Raw genomic sequence first — 21,025 nt, 5'->3', positions numbered from 1 at the left:
TTTTTTATGTAATTTAAACAATAATAAAATTCATCCTAAGGGATATTCTTGTACTAATTTCTCCTGAGTTGATATTCATATAGGTGGTACATTCCTATCAAACATAGGCTGTCTTAATCCAGTTGAACTATATAAAATATACAGTATCAGACCGTCCAACGGGTCATTACAATAGTCGTTCACATTAACATTTTAACCCTACTACCCACCCCCCCACCCAATTGAAGAGAAAAGAAAAAAGAACAAAGAGAAGAGAGAGAGAGAGAAAAAAAAAAATCAAACACCTTGGCCCTGGTTCAACCATTTCCTCCAAATTTTATCAACTTTTTCATCTCTATCCCTATATCTCTCAGCCGCCTGTTCCAATTTAATCAGATTGAGCACTGCTTCCTGCCACTGTCCCACTGTCGAAGGGTCTTTATTTATCCATCTTCGGAGTATAAGCAATCTAGCCTGAAATAATACTTTACATAATACCGATTGTAACTCTCTTTTTAGTTTAAGATGTAGCGTGGCCCCCAAGATACAAACAATGGGATCTTCCGGGACTTGGATACCCAAAAATACTGATGTTATATCTACAATCTCTTTCCAATACCTTAATAATTTGGGACATCTCCAGAAACAATGCATAAGATCAGCCTTCTCACCCATACATCTTGGACACTTATCTGAGACTCTAACCCCCATTTTCTTTAACACCCAAGGAGATCGATGTAACCTGTGGACGATAAAAAACTGGGAGATTTTATGTGAGGCCCTTTCTGACACCTTAATATAACTTCCAAGGGCATCATTCCATTTTTCTTCCGTAAAAGATAAGATCTCTTTTTCCCACTTTCCTGTAGCTGGTATTATAATCCGTTCTTTCTTCAGCTCCATCAGAATTCTATATCTTTTTGCCGTAATTCCATTTTTTTCCACTTGGTTGGTAAATTTATATATTCTATTTGAATGTTCTTTTGTATATATATATTTGGATTAACTGCTGATCTTACGGCGTTTTTAAGTTGTAGATATTTGTAACTATCCTTTTGGTGGATCCCGAACTCCTTTACTAAGGTAACCAAGTCCTTCCGTTTATATCTCCTTCAAATATTTGAGCTAGATATTTTATCCCCTTTTTTTACCAGTCTATATAAGGCTTGATCCATTGCATTTCCTTTAAATTAATATTTTTTCCAAATAGGTGTGTACTGCAAGTACCACCCATGTACATTCCATTAAATTCATTATCCTATTTCCTGTATTATTTTTCCCCAGTGTTCCTGCTTCCAACACCTCTAAGTAATTCCTGTCCCCAGTCCACCCCATCTTTAATAATTCCTCCCTCCCCACTACTCCCTTTAAACTTCCTTTTATCTGACTATATTGTGATATTAAATAATAAAAAAAACTATTGGGCACTGTTAATCCACCTTCTTTTACTGGGAGTTGAAGAACTTCTCTCCTGAGCCTTGGAGTCTCCCCTTTCCAAACGAATTCCCCCATTAGACTGTCCAACAACCTAAAAGTTTTCTTAGGCAACCATATTGGGGCATTTTGTACTACATACAGTATTTTTGGGAGAAAAATCATTTTTATTAAATTTACCCGACCCTGAATTGAGATTGGTAATTTTTTCCAGATATGTATTCTGGTTCTGAGTTCTTTTATTAAAGGGAATACATTAAATTTTTCATAGTCTTGCATATTTCTCGAAATCTGTATGCCTAGATATTTAAAACTCTCGTGTTGCCCGAGCACATGCACCCTTGAAGCATTCTGTGATATCCCTTTCCCTAACAACATCATATGGGATTTCCCCCAATTTATCTTTAATCCCGGAAGAAAAAAAAAACAAAACACGTATCTATTATATCTATTACTCTGTTAAACTCATCCCCAGTATTGTGCAAAAACAATAAAATATCATCGGCATACATTATTAATTTCTCATTTCCGTTCCTATATTGGAACCCCTTACAGTCCTCACTATTTCTTATCATACATGCCAAGGGTTCTATTGCAATAGCAAATAGTAATGGGGAGAGAGGGCATCCCTGCCTAGTGCCCCTGTAAAGGGCAAAGGGCAGGGACAAGCTCCCGTCCACCATCACCCGGGATGTTGGATTGGAATATATGAGTCGAATCCATCCTATAAATTCCTCCCCTATACCAACTATTTTTAGAACTGCCCATAAATACTTCCATTCAATACAATCAAACGGCTTTTGTGCATCCAATGAGAGTATTGCTTTTTCACCAACTTCTGTTTCATTAGCTTCAATGTTAAGGTACAATCTTCTGATATTTGAGTATATTGTTCTTCCAGGTATAAAACCTGTCTGCTCTTCTTGAATTATACCTTTAATTACTTTAGAGAGCCTATAATTACTACTGACACGTTTATTATAAGTCTAACTTTGAATCTCGAGATTGCTAATAAAGACTACGGTCCTTACTGGTTCAGTAATAAATAGTCTTTCAAGATATAATATCCTTGTAATATGCGCACACAATAACATGTAAATATACTTACTATATACTGTGCATGATTATTAATGATATGTACTTTGTATTTTATCTATCGCTTTATGTATACATCGAAAAATAAATGTATACCGACATAAATTATTTGTATTCCTGTTATATATGAAAAATTTTCAAGAAAAACAAAATGTTACCAGAAATTAAATGGGACACAAATAACAAAGAAAGTTAAAACTAATCATGATTAAAGGGTTTCTACCACCAGTAATACTGTTATGTAGCTGAGCAGGGGAGGACTGGCAGCCTTAGTCCTGGGGGGCAAATCTAGTCAAGTGGCCCATTTTTAGCCCCGCCCATAATTAAAAGCCCCTCCTACATATAATAGGCCACTCCCAACACACACTGTACAGCTGACATTTTATAGTTGCGGCCTGTCTCTACACATCATACGGAGAGGGGAGGCCGTCCTGGCTGCACTGCCTGCTTATATAACAAGCTACAGCCAGGAAGCTCCTCCGCTCTCCTCCCTACCCTGATCCTGCTCAAGGCCTGTGGTTCCCCCCACCATCTGCCACCCGCCCGTGGCCTGCTGCCCCCTTTCGTCATCCTCACCCAGTTCTGAATCCTCCTTCTGCAAATGGCAGGAGGAGGAGCCGGAGCATCTCCTCTCCTACATAGCGCCACATACCTCTTACATCCAGTGATGTCACCTTTGTTGTAGACGTTCTCTTTCCTCATCTTCTCCATTCAGACCAGACCGCCATGATGATTTTTCTGCCATCTCCCTTCTCTGCAGAGATTGAGAAACAGACATTAGTTTCCTGCCACCCCCAATACTATACTGCAGAAACAGTCCCCCTGGAAATACAAACTACCACACAGATAGTGCCCCCAATACTGTACCCGCTATGCCCCCAATACTATACTGCAGAAACAGTCCGCCTGGAAATACTACTACCACACAGATAGTTCCCCCTTAAACAATTATTGGCACACAGCGCTCTAAAAAATAACTGCGCCCAGACACTAATAGTATAAAGATAATGTCCCCCAAAAATAATTGTGCTAAGCTGATACTATGCCAGGGTGCCCCCAAAGTAACAATGCTCCCCAAAATCCCACCAATAGAAATAATTCTCTGCCAGAGCACACTTAGTAGTAATAATGCCCCTATAGTGCCCTAGTAATCATGTTCTTCATAGCCCCTAGTAGTAGTAAAGCTCCCCATAATACCCCCTAGTAGTACTAATTTTCCCTATAATATGACAGTACATGAAATACCCCCGCTTAGTGCCCGCAGTTGAGCTAATGTCCCCATAATGTATGCCAGTATAAAATACCTCTATATAGTGCCCCAGTAAATGCCCTCATACTGCTCCTCTCCCCCTTCCCCATAGTGTCCCCATAATATGCCAGTAAAAAAATGCCCCTTAGTGCCCCCAGCAGATGCCCCTATAGTGCTCCTCTCCCCCACAATGTACCAGTAAAAAAATGCCCCTTCTTAGTGCCACCATATGCCCCAATAGTGCCCCCCAGAATGTGCCAATAATTAAAAAAAAAAGCCCCTTTAGAGCCCCCAGTTACCCCTATAGTGCTCCTCTCCCCCATGGTGCCCCCCCATAATGTGCCAGTAAGAAATGCCCCCATAGTGCCAGCTCCCCCAATAGTGCCAGCCCTCCCCCCATAGTGCTAGCTCCCCCTATAGGCCCCCCATAGTGCCAGCTCCCCCTATAGGCCCCCCATAGTGCCAGATCCCCCTACAGTGCCCCCCATAGTGCCAGCTCCCCCTACAGTGCCCCCCATAGTGCCAGCTCCCCCTATAGTGCGCCCCATAGTGCCAGCTCCCCCTATAGTCCCCCCCATAGTGCCAGCTCCCCCTATAGTACCCCCCCATAGTGCCAGCTCCCCCTATAGTACCCCCCCCATAGTGCCAGCTCCTCCTATAGGCCCCCCATAGTGCCAGCTCCCCCTATAAGCCCTCCCCCCATAGTGCCAGCTCCCCCTATAGGCCCCCCCATAGTGCCAGCTCCCCCTACAGTGCCCCCCATAGTGCCAGCTCCCCCTATAGTCCCCCCCATAGTGCCAGCTCCCCCTATAGTACCCCCCCATAGTGCCAGCTCCCCCTATAGTACCCCCCCATAGTGCCAGCTCCTCCTATAGGCCCCCCATAGTGCCAGCTCCCCCTATAGGCCCCCCATAGTGCCAGCTCCCCCTACAGTGCCCCCCATAGTGCCAGCTCCCCCTATAGTGCGCCCCATAGTGCCAGCTCCCCTTATAGTGCCCCCCATAGTGCCAGCTCCCCCTATAGTGCGCCCCATAGTGCCAGCTCCCCTTATAGTGCACCCCATACTGCCAGATCTCCCCCCAATAGTGACAGATCTCCGCCCCCCCCATAGTGACAGATCTCCGCAAAGAAGAAAAAATAATAAAAAAATACTTACCTCCATCAGCAGCGTGTGCTGCCGGCTCAGGCGTCGCGATGATAATGACGTCATCGCGCTTCCTGAGCCGGCCTCTGATAGGCTGCAGGCATTAGTGCCTGCGGCCTATCAGAAGAACAGGGGAGGGACACGCCTCTCCCTCCCCTGCCCCACAGCACACAGCGGCCGCAATTACATCCAGGGCCGCGCCGCCTGTGGTGATCGGCGGTGCGGCCCTGAAGAATAAAAATTATTTTTTTTTTTTTAGACAGGCGGCCCAGTGGCGATGCGCTAATGTCAGCACTACATAAGAGTATGTTTCTAACGTTAGTCCCTGCAGCCGTTTTTGTTAAAAACGTACTTTTATAGATATGCTAATGAGCCTCTAGGTGCTATGTGGGCGTCATTAGCACTTAGAGGGCTCCGTTCACTAACCATTTCAGCCGCCCATGGAAGTAAATCAACAACAGAATGGCTTAAACAGAAGAAAGCAGTCAGAGTCCTGACCTCAACCCGATGGAGATGCTGTGGCATGACCTCAAGAAAGCGATTCACACCAGACATCCCAAGAATATTGCTGAACTGAAACAGTTCTGTAAAGAGGAATGGTCAAGAATTACTCCTGACCGTTGTGCACGTCTGATCTGCAACTACAGGAAACGTTTGGTTGAAGTTATTGCTGCCATAGGAGGTTCAACCAGTTATTAAATCCAAGGGTTCACATACTTTTTCCACCTGCACTGTGAATGTTTACATGGTGTGTTCAATAAAAACATGGTAACATTTAATTCTTTGTGTGTTATTAGTTTAAGCAGACTGTGATTGTCTATTGTTGTGACTTAGATGAAGATCAGATCACATTTTATGACCAATTTGTGCAGAAATACATATCATTCCAAAGGGTTCACATACTTTTTCTTGCAACTGTATACTTGTGTTTATAGGGGAGTATGGTTAGTAGTTTGTATGTTCGAAAGATTCATTCAGACCAAAGCTGTTGGTAGGAGTGGGGGACCCACTCAATAGGGGTAACCTGCAGTAAGTTGGGGTCTCCATTATGGTGTGTGATTTTTCTACTGATATTTGAACGGTGCTCGTTCATTCTATCCCTAAGGGATTGGGTAGTTCAGCCCACATATAGAAATTCACAAGGGCACTTCAGTAGATATTTGACATATGGCGGATATCTATGATTAAATTCACCTGTGGAATCTCAATTCTCTTTCTCTTATCAGTGATCATAGAACAACATTTACATCTGTTTGTTTCACGTTTAAAAACCCTGGCTCTTCTTGACCATCTTTGTTTCTAGTTTCTCTTTTTTTTTTTGTGGTGATGTGTTTCGGGCACATTGGGGCTAATAGGTTCTTTAGAGTTTTTGTTCTCCGGAAAGTTATCTTAGGAACGTTGGGAATAATTTTGACAATGATGGGATCTTTAAAAGAGGACTGTCCAATTTTTTGTTATAATGTCCCTTATTTTCATATGTACTGAATTATATCTCGTGATGAGACTCGGTTGTTGGGCGTCCTGTGGTGGATATTTGGTATCCCTTTTTTGGGTATTATTTCGGGTAGTATTTCTTGGAAGGAGGCTCTCTTCTTGGGAAATCTTGCAGATTCTTTTTACGGAGTCTTTTAAAAAAAATTCGGATAGCCTTTCTCTAGAAACCTATTTCTCAAGATGTTTAGTTGAGTTCTTATTTCCCTATCGTTGAAACAGTTTCTTCTTACACGTTTCATTTGGCTGTAAGGTATATTACGTTTCCACTTCTGATAATGGCAGCTTTTATAATCTAAATAGCTGTTGGCGTCAACATTCTTAAAGTGGGTCTTAGTGGAAATTTTGTTATTATAAACTGAAAGGTGTAGGTTCAAGAAAACGATTTCCGTTGGATCATATTCCAAACTAAATTATAGATTCCAATCATTACAGTTAAGAGATTCTATATATTCTTTAAGCTCGGGGGTACCCCCCTGCTAAACAAGAATAATATCATCAATATAACGGCGATAAAATCGAATTTTAGGGTGTATTGTCAAACCAAAAGATGTTTCAAAAATACCCATAAAAATGTTGGTGTATGACGGGACAAATTTGGTCCCCATCACAGTGCCCTTGGTTTGGATATAAAAGGTTTTATTGAATATAAAATAATTGTGATGGAGTATAAACTCAATAAATTGTAATATAAATTATTTTTGTAGGGTGGGTAGTGAGGGATCTTTAGATAATATTTCAGAGACAGCTTTTAATCCTAAATCATGTGTGATGTTGCTGTAGAGAGAGGTGACATCCAATGTGACCCATATGTAATCTTCCTGCCATACTAGTGGTTCAATTAGTTGGATCAGGTGGACCGTGTCACTTAAATACGATGGCAGGAGGGGGACATAATTCTGTAGATAGCTGTCTACGTAGGCCGAGAGATTGGCTGCTAATCAGTCAATTCCCAAGATAATGGGCCTACCCGGGGGGTTTGTTAGGGTATTATGTATCTTGGGAAGCAAGTAAAAGCGGAATATCGTAGGATGTTGAACAGTCAGAAACACCTTTTCTTTGTTTGTTAGGATTCCTTTTTTGAAACCGGAATCTATAAGTTTGTGTAGGGATTTTAATAATTTTTTTGTTGGATCTTCTTTAATGGTAGGGTAATATTTTTCATCTGACAATATCCCGTTGGCTTCCTCATGATAATAGTGGGCTTCCATGATAACTATCCCCCCCCTTGTCTGCATTTTTAATCACTATTTCTTTGTTCCCCATTTTAAGAGCCTGTTGTTCCATTTTACTTAGATTATGTGGATATTAGGCACGTTTTTTAGGGGTGTTAAAGGCCACTTGCAGGTCTTTAAGGGCCATGTTATAGAAGGATTCTATATGCGGTCCCCTACTTTCTAAGGGGTAGATGATTTAGCCTTTTTCTGAGAGGGGACCGGGTCGGGTTCTGATGTAGTGGGTGCACACAGGCCAATATCTAGAGGAACCAGAGGAGATGGTGTAGTAATAGTGGATGTATGTGGTTCTGGTTTTGCATGAGGTTTTAAGGCAAAATTACGCTTAAGGGTCAGCTTACGTATAAATTGGCTTAGATCTACGAAAAGCTTGAACAAATCGGGTTGGTTAGTGGGACAGAAGAAGAGTCCTTTACTTAATAAGCTGATTTCATTCAGTTTAAGTTTATAATGAGATAAATTGAAGATGCCTCTCGTTCTTTCGTCTGTCACTTGATTTATTGTTTTTTGGATTTCTGTTTTTTCTTTACTGGTGTATCTGTGTTTTCCCCCCCTGCAACCTCTTGGTCGGAAAGTTGTCTTTTTCGTGAGGTGGGGATTGGGGAGTAAAAGTGTGTTATTTTTGTTGATTGTGTGTTCTGGACTTTGGATGATGTGTATTTGGTGATGTCAACACTGGACTCAGGAATTGGATTGCCAACCATGTTTGTCTTATTGGAGGTGTTAATTTTTTTCCTTTTAGCGCTGTTGGCGGTCGGTGGTTTAAAAAAGGACTTTCAGACAGACTAGTTGGTAGTTTAAGAAAATGATCCGGGCTAGTGCTTGACACTGAATGGGTGGATATATTATTTAATGGATCTATGCTTCCACTACTGGTATCAAGATTGATGTTAGATATTGGCGGGTCTGCTCTGAGCGGTTCTGTTTTTTTGAGGAACAGATCTGTGTCAGGTCCGTATTTAATGCTAGGAGTTATTAGGGCTGCTGGTGGAGTGTTGTATATTGATACATTGTTCTCTTCTATAGGGTGTCTATCTCTGGATTAGATGTTGTACGTGGAAGAGGGACTGGCGGGGATGTTGTTTAATCTTGATCATCTATATAATTAGATATTAGGTTTTTGGGATTTTTTATTTCCAGTTCAGAAGCATAATTATAATTAGTTTTTGGAGTTTGTTTTGAGTCTGTTTCTTTCTGTATTCGTGTAGCGGGTAAGGAGGATATGTTTATTATGGTTGGAGCCCCAAAAGGGGTGCTGATCTTTGATCTTTCATTTTGCCTTTGTGTATTGAGTGTAGGATTCTTCCTACGTATATCAGTACGACTTGCCTGGGTAATCTTATTGACAGTGAGATTAATGGATTGACTCACGTGGTTCTGGATGTTTCTGTTGTAGAATGTCCTACCTAGGTGGTGTTTGTTAGTTGTTGGGTGGCATCTAGTGGCTACTCCAGTGGGACCATAAGAGACATGTTCGTCCGATGGATATATATGACATGAATGATTATGGGTTGGTGGGGGATGACCTATTGGTCTATTTTTTTGTTTTCTGTCCCATACTCATACGGTTTTGTTTTTATAATCTGTTAGGTCTCTTGAGAGTTTGAAACATTTTGAAAGCACGTCATTGTATTCAAAAATTCTAAGGGTTTTACATTTAAAATGAGGAGGAATGGCACTTTTTTCTGTTAGACGTTTTTTCAAATAAAGGGAAAGGGTCTGGCAGATAGATTTGCGTTTTTGTATAAGTAGTCTAATGAATTCCTTGGAACATTGGTCACTAGTCTCTATCCATTGGGTTATAAACAATTCATCATTATAAAAATATGGTTTGAAAGATAGTCTCAAGCCACGTGGAAGGATGCCCAAATTTCTATAAATAGAAAGAAAATATACCCCGTTATAACACATGAACGACACCCCAGGGTGTACAACAGAGATAGGGCAATCATATTCACATCCTACCTAGAATGGAGGGCCTGGCGGAGTCTCCTGAATGAAGGTGGGTAGCAGAGTTTTAACCTGTTAGCCCCTCCTCCAGTGTGCATCACGCATGTCTCTGAGATCACTCAGGAATGGGGTCTTATCAGCACAATGGGGGATGGGTACTATCTCTAACCCACTTCAATACATGGGAATCTTATCAACTATTACACAAAGTGTTAGGCAGCTTTCACACTACTGTTTTTTTTTCCATTTACGGACCATTTTTGCGTTTCAATGGTTCCACAAAAAAAACGGAATGTACTCCGTATACATTCTGTTTCTGTATTTCTGTTTTTTCGTTCTGTTAAAAGATAGAACATGTCATATTATTGCCCGCACATAACGTTCAATGGCTCCATTCAAGTCAATGGGTACGCAAAAAAAACGGAACACATACGGAACGTGCTTCTGCGCTTTGGGATGTGCTGACTGACCCCCTTTTTTTTTGCAGTTTGCACTGGAGGTGTGGCTGCCTCCCCAGCCATGCACTCCTGACCAGCTCATCTGCCCCCTAGGCTGATTTTAATTAGTGTGAGTATATAGCTTGGCCTGCTCCCCCTCACTCACTGAAGCCATCTGGCACCAGGAGAGAGATAGTTTGTGGACTCTCATTGCAGTCCTTGGTGGCCATTTGGCGCCGGGAGTGGTGTGGAGTGGGCTCGGCATGCATGTTGGTACCTGCTTTCCTAGGATATAATGGAGGCCATTTTGGCACTAAAAAATGACAGAAATTAAAGCGGGCCCAGCATGCATGTGGAACCTACACTTGCTGAATTATATTATAGCCGTTATGGCACATAACAGGTAGAATTTAGTGTTAGGAACCCGTCTTACAGAGATCGCCTTGACGTGCGGCAGACAGGCTCAAATAATTTTGTACAAAATGATTTGCCAAGCATCTCTAACTTATTATATAGCATTTGCAACTGTGACGCAATTTTGTACTTTATTTGGTTTGCAGTGAGCTGTTGCATTGTATGTCTAGTTTAACAGTCTTGTTCTCAGCCATAGCAACGTGCTCCTGCGCTTTGGGATGTGCTGACTGACCCCCTTTTTCACATACGGAAATGCATCCGTATTTCTTCCGTATCCATTCCGTTTTTGCAGAACCATCTATTGAAAATTTTATACCCAGCCCAATTTTTTCTATATAATTACTGTATACTGTATATGCCATACAGAAAAACGGAACGGAAAAATGGAAAAACAACAGAAACAAAAACGGACTGCAAAACACTGAAAAAGCCATACGGTCGTGTGATAGAGGCCTTAATCAGAATTAGGGCTCGTTCACACAAACGTTTTTTGCGTTCAGTATACAAGTTATTTTTTCCGTATATGGAACCATGCATTTCAATGGTTCCACAAAAAAAAGGAATGTACTCCGTATGCATTCCGTTTCCGTATTTCCGTTTTTATGTTCAAAGATAGAACATGTCCTATTATTGCCCGCAAATCACGTTCCGTGGCTCTATTCAAGTCAATGGGTCCTCCCAAAAAAACGGAACACATACGGAAATGCATCTGTATGTCTTCCGTATCTGTTCTGTTTTTGTGGAACCATCTATTGAAAATGTTATTCCCAGCCCACTGTATATGCCATACGGAAAAACGGAACATAAATGGAAACACAACAGAAACAAAAAAACGGAACAACGGATCTGTGAAAAACGGGCCGCATAACACTGTAAAAGCCATACGGTCGTGTGAACGAGCCCTTAAAGGGGAGAACCAATCAGTCACTTAAAAATACCCTTACAATACACCATTTAAATCACCTGTAAGGCAGTAAGGGTTAACAGCAAAACAAAACTCAATATTTATTACCCTGATTCTGCAGTTTACAGAAACACCCCATAGGTGGTCATATACTGCTGTATGTGAGCACGGCAGGGCACAGAAGGGAAGGAGCAATATATGGATTTTGTAAGGCAGATTTCACTGATTTTCACAATTTTAAGTTGCCATGTCCCATTTGAAAACCCCCTGATGCACCCCTAGAGTAGAAACTACAAAAAAGCGACCCCATTTTGGAAACAACAGGATAAGGTGACCGCTGTATATAAGTTGCTATTTTGGGGTATATATGATTTTTGTTCGCTCGATATTACGTTTTTTGTGAGGCAAGGTAACCAAAAAATGGCTGTTCTGGCTCCATTTTTTGTTTTTTTACAGCGTTCACCTGACAGGATAGATCATGTGTTATTTTAATAGAGCAGGTTGTTACGGATGCGACAATACCCAAAATGTTTATTTTTATTTTTTGTTTCAGTTTTACATAATAAAGCTTTTTCTGAAAGCCAAATGTTTTTTATTGTTCTGATGATCGTCTTGTGTAGGGGATCTTTTTTTTGGGAAGAGTTGATGTTTTTATTGATACCATTTTTGAGTACATGTTTTTTTTTATTGATTGTTCAATATTATACTTTTTGGCGCAATGTGACCCAAAAATTTCTTTTTTTTTTTGCACAGTTGCACAGGAAGTAGATCATGTGATATTTTTATAGAGCAGGTTGTTACAGAAGCAGCGATACCTAATATGTCTATTTAATTTATTTCAGTTTTGCACAATAAAAAACATTTTTGTCTCTGTTTTCTGAAAGCCATATTTATTTTATTTTTTTGCCGATCGTATTATGTCGGGGCTTGTTTTTTGTGGGAAGAGTTGACGTTTTCATTTATACCATTTTTGTGTACATAAGATTTTTTGACTGAGTTTACACTAAGATGACAGACAGCTGTCCTCATATATCATGAATTATGAGCTGGAAATATTGCTTCCATCATAGGGAAATAAATGGTGGAGGGCAATGTTTTTTTCGTTGTTGATGGCAACAGCACTATCCGTGTCCTAGTAAAAATAGCTTGGTGCCTGTCCAATAGAAGTCTTTTCTGCCACGAGGCCTTATACAACCATAATTCAATATATCACGACAGTTCGGAAGTGTTTATTTTTGTCCACCAAATCTTAGATTATATAAGATTCCATTCACACATGAATCCAATAATTTGGGGCATATGAGAACACTCATTTCCAACCATACGTAGGTGCTAGTCAGAGCATAATGGCAGAAACGCTGAAATTAATTGATTTATGTGTAAATACAATTTTATGATCTAAGTTTTGGCGGACAAAAATAAAGATTACCAAATTGCAGTAAAGTTTTGAGTGCTTTTCTGATATATTGAATTATGGCTAGCACTCTTATAGGAGGACAATAAGACTGGCACTGCTATTGGTGGCCAGCACTGCTATTGGTGGCCAGCACTGTGGCTTTGAGGCTTACTGATAATAGTTATGAAGGGTCTGTGGCAGGCACTGTTGTGGAGGCACTGAGCACTGTGCTATTATGGGGGCAGCCCACTGTTGTGGAGGCACTGAGCACTGTGCTATTATGGGGGCAGCCCACTGTTGTGGAGGCACTGAGCACTGTGCTATTATGGGGGCAGCACACTGTTGTGGAGGCACTGAGCACTGTGCTATTATGGGGGCAGCCCACTGTTGTGGAGGCACTGAGCACTGTGCTATTATGGGGGCAGCACACTGTTGTGGAGGCACTGAGCTATTATGGGGGCAGCCCACTGTTGTGGAGGCACTGAGCACTGTGCTATTATGGGGGCAGCACACTGTTGTGGAGGCACTGAGCACTGTGCTATTATGGGGGCAGCACACTGTTGTGGAGGCACTGAGCACTGTGCTATTATGGGGGCAGCCCACTGTTATGGAGGCACTGAGCACTGTGCTATTATGGGGGCAGCACACTGTTGTGGAGGCACTGAGCACTGTGCTATTATGGGGGCAGCCCACTGTTGTGGAGGCACTGAGCACTGTGCTATTATGAGGACAGCACACTGTTGTGGAGGCACTGAGCACTGTGCTATTATGGGGGCAGCACACTATTGTGGAGGCACTGAGCACTGTGCTATTATGGGGGCAGCACACTATTGTGGAGGCACTGAGCACTGTGCTATTATGAGGACAGCACACTATTGTGGAGGCACTGTGCTATTATGGGGGCTGGAGGCACTGAGCACTGTGCTATTATGGGGACAGCACACTGTTGTGGAGGCACTGAGCACTGTGCTATTATGGGGCAGCCCACTGTTGTGGAGGCACTGAGCACTGTGCTATTATGAGGACAGCACACTATTGTGGAGGCACTGTGCTATTATGGGGGCTGGAGGCACTGAGCACTGTGCTATTATGGGGACAGCACACTGTTGTGGAGGCACTGAGCACTGTGCTATTATGGGGGCAGCCCACTGTTGTGGAGGCACTGAGCACTGTGCTATTATGGGGGCAGCCCACTGTTGTGGAGGCACTGAGCACTGTGCTATTATGAGGACAGCACACTATTGTGGAGGCACTGAGCACTGTGCTACTATGGGGGCAGCACACTGTTGTGGAGGCACTGAGCACTGTGCTATTATGGGAACAGCACACAGTTGTGGAGGCACTGAGCACTGTGCTATTATGGGGACAGCACACTGTTGTGGAGGCACTGAGCACTGTGCTATTATGGGGGCAGCCCACTGTTGTGGAGGCACTGAGCACTGTGCTATTATGGGGGCAGCACACTGTTGTGGAGGCACTGAACACTGTGCTATTATGGGGGCAGCACACTATTGTGGAGGCACTGAGCACTGTGCTATTAGGGGGGCAGCACACTGTTGTGGAGGCACTGAGCACTGCTATTATGGGGGCAGCACACTGTTGTGGAAGCGCTGAGCACTGTGCTATTATGGGGGCAGCACACTGTTGTGGAGGCACTGAGCACTGTGCTATTATGGGGGCAGCACACTGTTGTGGAGGCACTGAGCACTGTGCTATTATGGGGGCAGCACACTGTTGTGGAGGCACTGAACACTGTGCTATTATGGGGGCAGCACACTATTGTGGAGGCACTGAGCACTGTGCTATTAGGGGGGCAGCACACTGTTGTGGAGGCACTGAGCACTGTGCTATTATGGGGGCAGCACACTGTTGTGGAAGCGCTGAGCACTGTGCTATTATGGGGGCAGCACACTGTTGTGGAGGCACTGAGCACTGTGCTATTATGCACATACATATTTCCACCTTATAATACAATGCGCTGAGCAGATAATACAGGAGCATTAGCAGAGTACGTCCAGTCCTTCTGTGACAGGGATCAGAAACCTCTGGCACTCCAGCTGTTCAGAAACTACAACTCTTAGGATGCATGTTTGCATGTTGGGAGTTGTAGTTTCACAGCAGCTGGCGACCCAAAGGTTGCTGATTCCTGCTCCTCCTCCGCTAGATGGCGCACTTCGTTGGAGAATGTAAGAGCGTCCTCCGCAGCTAGATGGCGCTCTTCACCGCTCGGCGGGACACTGTACAGACAATACGTTTTTCTTAGCCTTCAGCAGCAGCTCGGTACACACGGCAGAACATAAACCGCAGGAGAGCCGTGACTGTAAGTGTCTACACCCTCCGTTAGTTACTCGTCCTCCTTGCAGGACTCGGGGTCACATGGCGCCGCCCACTGCTGTCATCACCCAGTGACACCGCTCCGTGACGCTCCAAGATGGCGGCCTCCATGCTGAGCCGGTACATGCTGCTCTCCAGGGCCCGGGCGGCCTCTGTAGGTGCCGCAGTGACAGGTACGGGGAGCAGGGGGTGCAGCCGGCCCGGTGTATGGGTGCAGGACGCCGGTCTGCTGTGACATTGGGACGTCCTGTGACCCCTCCTGTCTGCGGACAGGGAAACATGGCTGTCTGATAGTCTGCTTCACCAACATCAAATTCTGTGCTTGCTGTCAGGGAATGGAAATCTTCAGAAGCTGCAATCCTAATATGGAGCTTGTATCAGATCTGTGCCAGTGCTCTGCCTCTGGATGTAGGCACTGAAGTGTCACATCAGCACCCAGACTGGGCGCAATCGGTCACTTCACAAAAGCGCCAGAAAATCGCAGCGCGCAGATGCACTCGCTGAAGTGACTGGACCGCATGTGGACGCCACCCATGTGTGCTCCCTTTAAAAACGGACCCCCTGCACACAGTGAGTGAACGCACATAAGATCTGCATACATTTCTGTGCGTTTCTGCAGCATATCCGCAATGGAATCTACAATATCCGGCAGCGGTTTGATGCGGTTTTGTTGCAGACGTCACCCTTCATTGCAATAGGGTGAATCTAAAACTGCAAACGTAACTGACGCGCTGCGGATTCAGAAATCCACACGATGGGTCAATCCCCGTACAGAAAACCTATTCTCATACACTTAACGTGCTGCGGTTTTTCTGCAACGTGTGCAGGTGGCCCGAAGGGGCGGTATAAGGGCGCACACAGGTCTGGTCTGTTTTTTTTTTTTACTCACTGAAAAAATGTCATGGTAACAACCCAGTTTTTTTTCTCCATACGGCATGTGGGTTTTATGGCAGTTTTTTAGGGCTGTATGGGTTTTCTTGTGTTTTTCTCCCTTCAGAGCAGGAAATGGGGAAAATGCCAGAAAACTGCCAAATCTTTAACTTACTGCGTTTTGAAAACCCTCCAGTTACAAAATAATGCCACTGGACAAGAAACTCGTGCGTGTCCTGCGTTTTGTATCTCCGTAGACTAACGTCTGTGTTTCTAGCCCAAGGACCCCTTCACACGGCGTCTTCTGACATCAGGATTGACACATGCCAAAAAAGCAGCAGCAGCGTGCAATCACCTCCCATTGTTTTCAGGCGATTTAAAGAACTTCTGTCAGCATGATCAACCCTATTAAACCAGGCATACAGCCTAGTAGGGTTGATCATGCGGATGGAAATGACTCATTGGTTGGAACCGAGATTCCAGGTAATGAATGCTCCGTACTACAGAGGATCCGGTGTCTGCAGAACTGAGTCAATACTAAGAATGAAAATGCGGAACAGAATTGCGGACGTGTGAATGGAGCCTAAATGCAAGACAAACTCCTGACGTGCCCAGCCTAACAGTATTACTCACTAGTGACTTTATGTTGGACACAAGAGCATCAGGTGTGAATTGAGGTTTAGTGTGGACACGAGGACCCCGTGGCGCATGATATTTGTAGTAACTGATCGTTTTCCAGACCAGGACCATACTGTTTAGAAGTGGGATTTTGTAATTTCTTAGTTTTATTGTGTTTTTAATTTTATTTGGATGATCGTCTCAGACGATGATTTGGTCTTTTTAACGAATTAGTATTATAGCTTTACGTTGTGGGTTACTTGAGTGACAGTACATTTGTGTTCTCTGATTAAAACAATACCTTTATGTCTATAGGCATAACTGTTGCGGAGAGAGCTGCATTTTTAGCAATATGAAAATGAGGTGGTTCGAGCACCAAGGGGCTGGCCAGAGCACCCCTCTGATCTGGGTACCCCCTCTTCCTCCTTGATTGACAGTGCTAGACAGTTAGGCAAGGAGAGGGATAGTGTCCAGCTCCAAGAGGTGTTACAAAAGCAGTGCTCCAAGGGCTCTGGCCAGCCCCTTGGTGCTCGAACCACCTCATTTTCATATTACTAAAAATGCAGATTTCTTGCAAACAGTTCCTCCTACAAACCTAACAAAGGAATTTCTTTTAACCAGCATGATCGACCCTTCCTGGGTTGATCATGCTGACAGATGCTCTCTAAAGCCATGACCATGCCAAGATAGGACACATCTTTCTTGGCGCTGTGTCTGGATGGATGCCCCTGGAAGCCATGGAGGTTCTTTCGTGGTTTAGCTCCATTAAGTTGGGCTGAACTGTGAGAAGGTTCACAGCATTAAAATTGGAAAACGTGAAAACCATGTCAGAATCCACCGTGAGTATATCCTTAAAGGGAACCTGCCATGTTGAATTTGATGTCTGAGCTGCAGGAGGAGCTGAGCAGACTGATATATAGTTTTATGGGAAAAGTTTGCTGCTGCTGTGAGGGGGGGGGGGGATGTTATCTGAAAGATAATCCTCATGACAATGGTAGATGTACCATAGGGATTTATATTATTTTTTTTAACCCCTCCAGCCCTATTGTACTATGCATTCTGTATTCAGAATGCTATTATTTTCCCTTATAACCATGTTATAAGGGAAAATAATAATGATCGGGTCCCCATCCTGATTGTCTCCTAGCAACCGTGCGTGAAAATCGCACCGCATCTGCACTTGCTTGCGGATGCTTGCGATTTTCACGCAGCCCCATTCCCTTCTATGGGGCCTGCGTTACGTGGAAAATGCGCGAAGAGGAGCATGCTGCGATTTTCACGCAACGCACAAGTGATGCATGAAAATCGCCGCTCATCTGCACAGCCCCATAGAAATGAATGGTTCCAGATTCAGTGCGGGTGCAATGCGTTCACCTCACACATTACACCCGCACGGAAATCTCGCCCGTCTGAAAGAGGCCTTAGACTTTTCCCTGCCATTCATCATTGCAGTGAGCGTTGTGAACGGCACAGGCAGCTGTCGGGGGATATAAAGCAAATGCTTTAGGCTGAGTTCACACGGGCGAGATTTCCGCGCGGGAGGTGAACTCATCAACGCAGGCCCCATAGAAGTGAATAGGGCTGAGTGAAAATCGCAAGCATCCGCAAGCAAGTGTGGATGCGGTGCGATTTTCACGCATGGTTGCTAGGTGACAGTCTATTCACTGTATTATTTTCCCTTATAACATGGTTATAAGGGAAAATAATAGCATTCTGAATACAGAATGCTTAGTAGGTGGTCAGTTGAGGGTTAAAAAAAATTAAATAATTAACTCACCTTCCATGGTGATGGACCATGTGATTGGAGCTTGTGATCTGACGTCACCACAGGTCATTTAGCCGGCAGCTCGTCATTAAAGAAGTAAGAAGAGACCGGCAACTACGCGATCAAGAGGAGAAGGTGAGTTAATTATTATTATTTTTTTAAACCTCAATTGACCACCTACTAAGCATTCTGTATTCAGAATGCTATTCTTTTCCCTTATAACCATGTTATAAGGGAAAACAATAACATCTACACAACACCGAACCCAAACCTGAACTTCGGTGAAGAAGTTCGGGTCTGGGTACCACAGTCGGTTTTTTTTATCAAGCGCGTGCAAAACGCATTGCACCCGCGCGATAAAAACTGAACATCGTAACGCAATTGCAGTCAAAACTGTCTGTAATTGCGTACCTACTTGCGCGGGTTTGCCGCAATACACTGGGACGCATCCGGACACGCCCGTGTGAACCCAGCCTTATATAAAAGAAAGGATCAATTTCAAAGGGAATTGATCCTGAAGGAGGACATATAAAACACCTCAAAAAGAGATCGTCGTTAATTTTCTTTTATATTGCGCAATCAGTAAAACATGGTGCAAGCTTCTATACAAAAATATAAATGATTTATTATACAATAACTAAAGATACAATCAAAGCTTAATGAATACAAAAAAACTGAATAATATGCAATAATACACAGTAATATGCAGTGCCCTAAATTTGCTACTAGATGGATAGCTCTAACACAAATACCAGTGTTCCATAGCACCTCTCAAACATAAAAATGTAATGCAACCGTCTCGACCACAATTATGAGATATAAAATTCAATAGTGATAAGGACAGATACGAACCCTTGCTCTGCTCAAACTATGACCAATCTCGGATATCGGGTAGTATCGCTACACAAATTATAAATGATCAGGCCTGATATTACTATGGAATGGGATGATTCCAATCGAAGAGTTTCTCCGATATCAATATTGGATCTTTTATTCAGTAATATGCATCTTTACTAACGTGGGGAGTTACTAAATGTCAAGTCAAATAATTCAATCAATACTACACATAATAAAGTTATACGTTACCCGAGAATGCAGATGATATGCAGAGTCTTAGGGAAGTCAGCTCCTAAAGTACGTTCTGGTCATTGGGATTTTTCTCCTGGGCTCTCTCTCCTCTGTTTCTTTCTTTTCTGTGTCTCTGGTTTTGTTTTGTTTTTTATTTATTTTTTGTTTGTTTTTTCTTCTTCCCTTCATGTGTGTATGAGGTTTATGATCACAAACTTATCAGTTAGACACACCTTCCTAACTTTGAATTTTTTAATCATTGTCGGTTAGGTGTGTACATATGATAATGACTGTGATGTCACTATATCACCCAGAATGCATTTCTGTTGTTGGTGTAATGTTACTTATTCGTACCTAGGTGGCACTATTGCATAAGCTATTAGCATCATACTAGTAAGGGTTAAATGTTCAGGTCTAATTTCGTCTTACATTCCAGAATCCATACATATAACATAAGAAATCATAAATCGGAGCTAAGGGATTAACTTTGACACATGGACCAATTAAAACACAGGTGTTTGGGTACCATTTGAGACATTTCCCAAGCTACTAAATTTATGGTACCGATAAGAATATAACGGACCTTGTACTTTCACAGACGTGTGTCCCCTCGGTTCATTGTTTTAGTTAAAATACCACCATCTCACTAACCAAGTTTACACTTAAAATTCTTTTCATCATATTTTAGTAATGTATGTTGTTCCTAGTGAGAAATATATAAGATAATAGATGCATTGATGTCCTTTATAATATCCAATAATATAGTACAATACATGTGTCCTATTGATTATCTTATACTAAAACTTAAAGGGGTTCTGCACTTTGTTTTAACTGATGATCTATCCTCTTCTGATCGGCGGGGGTCCGACACCCGGGACCCCCGCCGATCAGCTGTTTGAGAAGGCAGCGGCGCTCCAGTAGAGCCGCGGCCTTCTCACTGTTTACCGCCGGCTAGTATCAACTAGTGTGGGCACGGCTAAGCTCCATTCAAGTGGGCAGGGCTAAGCTCTGTTCACTTAAATGGAGCTTAGCCGTGCCCACGCTAGTTGATACTAGTCGTGACGTCAGTGGGCCGGCGGTAAACAGTGAGAAGGCCGCGGCGCTACTGAAGCGCCGCTGCCTTCTCAAACATCTGATTGGCGGGGGTCCCGGGTGTCCGACCCCTGCCGATCAGAAGCTGATGATCTATCCAGAGGATAGATCATCAATTAAAACAAAGTGCAGAACCCCTTTATTGTTCACTATACGTTAGGGCTGCACGATATTGGAATTTTGTGCGATTGTGTGATTTGCTTGGATTTTCAAGGCACACAGAAATTACTGATAATGCTGAAATGTAGTTATGCTTAACTCAAGAACTGAAATGCACAGTGTTTTTCAAAATAAAACATCTTTTACTAAATTGATCAACATATTTGCATTACTGCAAAAGTACAAAATACAAAACTTGCCATTTTCTTAATAGCACTGCATAGAACAGATATAAAATAGAATATTTTTATATCTGTAACTGATGTATCGCCGGCCGCGCTGTGCAGCATAGCTGCCGGCGATACATTCGTGTCATCCACGTAAAAAGTCAACCATTGCTTTATAAGACGCACTGCCATTTCTTCCCCCCCTCCCCCCGCTTTTGGGGGGA

General features: G+C 43.1%; 1 protein-coding gene across 1 annotated transcript in view; it reads left to right on the top strand.

Annotated features, from left to right (window-relative positions):
• Positions 1–15,137: 15,137 nt before the first annotated feature.
• Positions 15,138–21,025, top strand: part of MRPS27 (mitochondrial ribosomal protein S27) — a 97,540-nt gene continuing 91,652 nt past the window's right edge. Inside the window, exon 1 of the mRNA XM_044291757.1 lies at positions 15,138–15,235. Coding sequence (XP_044147692.1) covers positions 15,160–15,235 — 76 coding nt within the window. The 5' untranslated portion in view covers positions 15,138–15,159. The remainder of the gene's footprint in view (positions 15,236–21,025) is intronic.

Source organism: Bufo gargarizans, chromosome 1 (assembly GCF_014858855.1).
Source record: "Bufo gargarizans isolate SCDJY-AF-19 chromosome 1, ASM1485885v1, whole genome shotgun sequence".
Classification (NCBI taxonomy): domain Eukaryota; kingdom Metazoa; phylum Chordata; class Amphibia; order Anura; family Bufonidae; genus Bufo; species Bufo gargarizans.
Note: the sequence above shows the minus strand (reverse complement) of the source record. Positions and strands in the feature narration are given on the sequence as shown.